Here is a 7053-nt window from a genome sequence, read left to right on the forward strand (position 1 = left end):
TATGATAGAAAACCATGAGCAGAAATTAGGGCTATAGTTCCCATGGTATTATGTTGATTCTATAAATTAGGGCTTAAGTAAAAGTAGACCAGCAATAAACAAATTTAGTAAAAAAACTATTGTGGCCTTCAATCACCACAATCTGTTCATCTTCACAGTTCCATTCTTGCAATCGACTTTCAACTTCAGGGGTCATAAGAGAAGCAAGCATGACAATGGTCTGAATGGAGCTCCCAAGACAACAAGACAAAGGTAAAAATTCCTCATTTTAGTTTATTCTTCACATATTCATTAATCTTAGTTCCCAATTATTAATTAAATGCCTTCATTTCTCTTTTTCCCTGAATAACATATTGAAAGTGTACTTATATAATCAAATTTTCCTTTAATAAACAAAAATACCAGTTTTGTTTCGTTGCTTTCTGCCATAATGCATTTTTCCTTTGGTAAACAAAAAGACATATTAGCATCAAAGTTTGAACAATTGTTAAATTTTATTTTTATTATGTTACATGTAAATGATTTATTGCCCATGTCTACATTCTTAGCCATTAAATGATTGTTTCAGGTTCCTTATATTGTTATATGTTGCTTTAGTTCTATTTCCTACCTTTGGATAAAGGTACCCTCTAAGCCGTGTTATGTATAATGTGTTGTTTTCATCGCTTATTTAGCTTGGCGTTTTTTCTTTACTAACTGATTTGTTTTTGCTATATCTTGATGCCACTATCTTATATTGTTATGATTTTCCATTATATTAAAAGCCAACTTATTTCTTTCACCGATTCATTTCACAACAATATGCAACGAAAAAAGAAAAAGCTTAATCATAATGATGAACATCCACTTGAAAATTATGTTTCTTCTCCACAATCCAGCCCACATGCTTTTTCTGATAGCCCATCGAGTTCTAAATCTACAAAAAATCATGTGTCAAAAAGGCTTATGTGTACAAAAATTTCGGTATTCAAGGACTCTCATATTTCAACACCTCATGTCCAACAACCTCATAATTCTCAATCTTTTGGTTCAGGTGATAGTCACAGTAACAGAATCAATGGTATGTCTAAAAAAATCCGTCTGTCATTCTTCTTGATGGGGTTTCTCATGTGTATACATGATATGTTCGCCACCTGCTTAAGCATGAATAAGATGTTATTAACTATGTTGTTTGTCATGTTTTCCAGGTCCATCTACTGCATATTTGGATTTGGGTGATTGTGACCAAATCTGCGAGCATTGCTATGCATGCTTCTGATATGCTGAACGACGGAAAGGTCTTCCCGAAAATCAAAGACCTAAATATAGTCATTGTTGCAAAGGCGGTTGGGTAATGTTGCCGCTACCAAGGAAGCCTCCATAGATAATTAAAGAACTCTTTAAAGATAAGCACTTTATGGAAAACATCCGTGCTTATAACATGATGTTCGCCATGACTTCGTTCGGGGCAAAAGTGGTTGATTCAGTTAATAATGGGTCAGGGCCTTATGTATTCAAGGTAGAAGGGCAGATTTCTCATTGGATGGGATCTTTGTGTCCACCAACTGATGGTAATCCAAGGTTCTTGCAAATGTATATCTATGATACTAACAATGAAGTTTGCAATAGACTTCGTCATTTTAGTGGCTCTGAATTTGGCTATCTAAAACCAAAAATTGTCAAGACTTTGATTGACATTTTAGACAAAATCAATGATTTAGTCAAGCTATTCAGAACAGCTAAAGATATATGTCTTCACGAACAACCTCAAGAGTTCATGGTCAAGTTATATAATAGGGGAAACCAAATGCGCTATAATGCTCTGACTCTGGGTGTGCTAGGTGGAATTGTTTATGACAGCTGGCCTACATGTAAAAATGATTTTGACATAATAATCCGCATGAGAGATGGGCGGCCTCGAAGAATAGATAAGTTGCATCCTTTGTATATGGCGTTGCAGTTCCCATTACTGTTTGTTTTTGGTGAGCATGGTTGGTCAATCGAGCTTAAGCAAGTAAATGATGGATGTATAGGTGATAAGCAACTGACGATGAATATGTTTTACAGCTTTCAACTAAATGATCGGTTCAACATATATGCATTATTACCTAGAGGAGGCATGTTGTTCCAACAGTTTTTAGTTAATGTATATATATCTATTGAGCAAAATAGATTGGATTACATTGAATCAACGCAAGATGTTTTTAGGACTGAGTACCTTCAGGGTGTTCATGATGCGTTATTGAAAGGTGATTCTGATGGCCATGATGTCGGGAAAAGGACAATATTGCCCGGGTCTTTTACTAGCGGTCCTAGATATATGTACAAGCATTATCAGGATGCCCTTGCTATATGTAGAGTACATGGAAATCCTCAATATTTTATAACATACACTTGCAATGTTAAATGGTCAGAGATTTCAAGATATCTAGCACAATATCCTAGAATGAAGGCTGAGGACAGGGCTGATATTATTGCTAGAATATTCGAGATGAAGGTTAAGGATTTTATTCACTATTTGAAAAATGAAAAACCTTTCGGATAAGTTGTAGCAGGTAATGTCATTATTAACTGGCATATTGTTCATCCATTACAATATATTGTCTCAAAATATTATATCCTTATCTTATGTTTTTTTCTTTCTTATGCATGCAGAGTTGTATACTATAGAATTTCAAAAAAAAAAAAAGGCCTGCCTCATTGCCATTCTCTCCAGTGGGTGTCACCTCCATATAAAATTCATACCCCAGAACAGCTTGATCAGTTTATTTATGCTGAAATCACTGATCCAGTCGATGATCCTCAACTCTACAAGATTGTCACCGAGCTTATGATGCATGGACCATGCGGTCTTGCAAAGATGAAAGCACCATGCATGTTTGATGGGGTCTGTTCAAAGCATTTTCCAAAAAAATATGAAGATGTCACACGGTTTGATAAGGATGGGTATGTTCATTATAAGAGAAGAAATGATGGGTGCTTTGCAGTGAAATATGGAATCAACCTAGATAATGGATATGTTGTCCCATACAACAAAAATCTTTCTCTGGTTTTTCAGGCTCATATCAATGTTGAATATTGTGGTTGGAGTATGATGATTAAATACTTATTCAAATACATTTCCAAAGGAGCTGACCGTATTAGAGCCAAAATTACTAAATCTCTAGGCGAGCCTTCTGATAAAGTTGATAAAAAAAACGAGCAACATCAATGAGATACAAAACTTTGTAGATGCTAGATTCATTTTCCCTCATGAGGCAGCTTGGAGGATATTCGACTTTCACATCCATCATCGAAATCCTTCCATGCAAGTGCTTGCAGTTCATTTGGAAAACATGCAAACAGTTACGTTTAAGGATAAACAACTGTTACAAGATGTTGTTGATGATCCAACGATAAAGAAAACAACTCTTACACAATGGCTAAAAAACAATCAGATTGATGACAGCGGTCATCATCTTACTTATCTTGATTATTTATCAAAATATAAATTGATTGCTCGAGGGAAGGACTGGTGTCGTAGAAAGTCAAAGAAGACGCCTCCTACTGGTAGATTAATCTATATTCATCAGACATGTGGTGAGCTCTTTTATCTAAGGATGCTTCTCAGTCACCAGGTTGATGTCAGACATTTAATGATATCAAGACAGTAGGCGATGTCATATTTCCAACCTATCGTGCTGCATGCGAACAATTGGGCCTGCTTGGTGATGACAAAGAATGGACATATGCATTCGATGATGCTTCTAGCTGGACAACTGCTGAAGAACTCAGATCCCTGTTTGCTCACATGCTTATATTTTGTGATGTTGCAGATCCTCTTGCTCTATGGATAAAATAATGGCGGCGAATGAGTGATGAAATAGTCCAAAGAACCGTTGCAGATTCACATGTTGTGAACTTACATGTTAATGAAGTTGACTTGCAACAATATGTCTTATATGAGTTAGAGATCTTGCTAAATTCTAATAACAATTATTCCTCACTTTGTGATTATGGTTTGCCTATGCCTCCACCGTACTTGCTTGCAGAATTAAAAAAATAAATTGCTCATGGAAGAGAGAAATTATGATAGAGTTTCTCTGAGCCAAAAAAAGGAAGTTATGGTGTCTGCGCTTAATTCCGAGCAACATATTATTTATGAGACTGTTATGAAAGCTTCTTTGCAAAACCATCAACTGGTTATGTTTGTTTATGGACATGGTGGTACCGGTAAAACATTCCTTTGGACAACAATCATTTCTGCGCTCAGGTCTGCTGAGAAAATTGTTTTAGCAGTTGCATCTTCTGGTATTGCGTCTCTTTTACTGCCCTCAGGAAGAACAACACCTTCTCGATTCAAGATTCCATCGGACCATACAAATAACTCCATCTGTAGCATAAGGAAAAACACACAGCTTGCTCGTTTGCTTAGTGAAACTGCACTGGTTATTTCGGACGAGACACCAATGACAGATCGAAGATGCTTTGAGGCATTAGATAAGACACTTAAAGATATACTTAACGAGCCAACGCAACCTTTTGGTGGAAAATCAGTGCTGTTGGGTGGGGATTTCAGACAAAATTTACCTGTAAAACCTAAAGGGAGCAAGAGAGACATCATAGAGTCATCTATAGTTGAATCGTCAATATGGAGCCATTTCAAAGTATGTAAATTATCAAAAAATATGAGGCTTCTTCAACCTAATCTAAGTACCAAAGAAAAAGAAGAAATTGCTGCTTTTTCATCATGGTTGTTGCAGACAGGAGATGGACATGTTGGTGTAGATGATGAAGATGATCCTACTGACACCAAATGGGTAGAGATACCAGAAAAATATGTCATACCAGATCATGAAGATGCTCTTAAGGATTTAGTTCTCTTTATATATGACGAAGACATTTTTCATAATCCAACAGCAACCATGTTCTGTGACAAAGCCATTGTTTGCCCTAAAAACGAAACTGCAGATGAAATTAACAACCTCATATTGTGTAATCTGCCAGGGAAACCTATTGTCTATCTAAGTTTCGACTCAATTATTCCACATGCAAATGATAGAGGGGATATGGAGGTTCTTTATCCGTCTGAATATTTGAACCTACTTAACTTTAGTGGTTTCCCTACTCACCGTCTTCAACTAAAAGTTGGTATTCTAATCATGTTACTCCGCAACATGAATCAGATGGAAGGGCTCTGCAATGGAACTAGGATGGTCATCACACAGCTTCTACCAAGACTTATTCAGGCAGAAGTCATCACTGGAGTTCAGATAGGCCACAAAGTTTATATACCTCGAATCACTTTGAATCATACTGATAAAGAATTACCATTCATTTTCAAAAGAAAGCAATTCCCGATCAGAGTTTGTTATGCCATGACGATCAACAAGAGCCAAGGCCAGTCTTTAAACAAGATAGGAATTTATCTTCCTCGTCCAATTTTCAGCCATGGGCAATTGTACGTTGCACTATCTAGGGCTACATTTGCAGCTGGTCTCAAAATACTGATTAAAAGAAAAGAGAGCCAACCATCGAATTGTACAAAAAATATTGTCTTCTCAAATTTTTTAGCAAAATTAGAAACTTCACAGGTTGGTAATTAAACGCTTTTGTGATTTATTGCTTAAAATGTTAAAACTTAATGAAAACAATTACGTAATGAACATTGTTTGGTACTTAGTATTAGAGTTACTTCACTCAAAAATCAGATTTAACTGAATTTTCATTTCTTGGGAAAAACAAAATTCCTGATTTGAAGTTCTTTCTATTTTAGGCTGTAGATATGGAGCTTCTTCTTCATTGACTTAAAAAAATCACCTTCCGCAGCAGTAGCACCGATGATGTTGGTAATATTGAAGTTTGAAGATAGAAGTGGAAGAGATCAAACAGTTGCAAGGTAATTATGTGACATAATTTTATATAATATATAAGTAATAGAGAAAAAATGTAAGTAAAATATCTTTATTGGTTATGTTTTGAAATTATATAAGTAATAGGAAAAGAATGTACAGACTTATAAACCCCTCCTATTGCTTTTTTGGTTTTTTTAGTGCTAATGATGTTGCACTCTTCCATAGGTTTATATAACCAAGAGAACTTTTATTTTATTTTTTCTTGGTAGTCTTTGGTGTTCTACTTTTAATGTACAACAAGAATACAGGTCAGAATTATCAAAAACAGGTAACCGATGTGTCATTTACTTTTTTACCCTTCATGCTTTTGAGTCTTTTTTGGTTTTGGTCCAAAAAATGGTCTCTTTCCCTTTTCATTGTTTCAAGTAATTAACCTCATTGACGTGGCTTGCACCTGCACACATGGGCTTTTTGGTCTTTTCCTTCTTTATAATAAAAATTACATGTGTAAGGCACATGAAAGGGGTAAATAGACAAAAAAAAATATTATGAAACACTTAAATAGGGACCAAAAAAGGAAAAAAAAATTGGTTTATTCTATAAATCATGTTTCTTAAAGTTGTTATGCTAATAGAGCAGGAATCTATGTTTTCTTCTATTCTAATTAGAGATTTATGGCTATGAAGATTTCAGGTACTCATATATGATGTTGCACTCTTCCGTGGAGAACCAATGATCATTTTATTACTTTGTACGGTGAAATATTGAAGTGGAAGGCCATGTATTATCCCGTATATTTTTTAGTTTTTAAAATAAAAAAAATTGGTGAACCTATAATACTCGGTAAAATGGTGTTTTTACACTAAAAAAAGAATAATGATCTTTTTGTACATTTTTATAACGTTGTTATGTTTTTAAGTCGTTCTCCGTAATTCCAATACGTTCCACCTAAAATGAAGAAACATTGTTTACAATATTCCTACTAAAAGTAACATTCAGAAAAGTAATATTCAGAAATTCAAACTTGAAACCATGGTTATTTAATTCTAATATTCGTACTCTAGAGCTTTAACAAATAAATTAGAGTTGTTCATAGATGAAACAAAATCTATTTGTTAATTCGTTACATGTATCAATTCAAGTAGAAAATAACCAAATACAAATTCTTTGTCAAAAACCTAAAATTGACTTTATTGCTTTACAACCTGATTAATTATGAGTATTAAATTGACTTTAGGCT

At 34.7% G+C, this 7053-nt stretch overlaps 1 protein-coding gene across 1 annotated transcript; it reads left to right on the forward strand.

The window, feature by feature from the left end:
* The first annotated feature begins 1432 nt into the window (after positions 1 to 1432).
* Positions 1433 to 3193, forward strand: LOC145036017 (uncharacterized). The gene is made up of 2 exons (XM_078984507.1): positions 1433 to 2274; positions 2635 to 3193. Exons 1-2 carry the CDS (start codon positions 1433 to 1435, stop codon positions 3191 to 3193), a joined length of 1401 nt encoding a protein of 466 aa, XP_078840633.1.
* Positions 3194 to 7053: the final 3860 nt, after the last annotated feature.

The sequence above is a fragment of the Lactuca saligna genome, chromosome 3 (assembly GCF_052625555.1).
Source record: "Lactuca saligna cultivar CGN05327 chromosome 3, ASM5262555v1, whole genome shotgun sequence".
Taxonomy (NCBI): domain Eukaryota; kingdom Viridiplantae; phylum Streptophyta; class Magnoliopsida; order Asterales; family Asteraceae; genus Lactuca; species Lactuca saligna.

What these genes read in the sequence shown, in the direction of transcription:
- LOC145036017 (XM_078984507.1), top strand. Translation starts at nt 1,433, where the DNA reads ATGACTTCGTTCGGGGCAAAAGTGGTTGATTCAGTTAATAATGGGTCA. An exon ending in AAAAGGACAATATTGCCCGG is followed by an intron (nt 2,275 to 2,634) that starts GTCTTTTACTAG and finishes TTATGCATGCAG; the next exon opens with AGTTGTATACTATAGAATTT.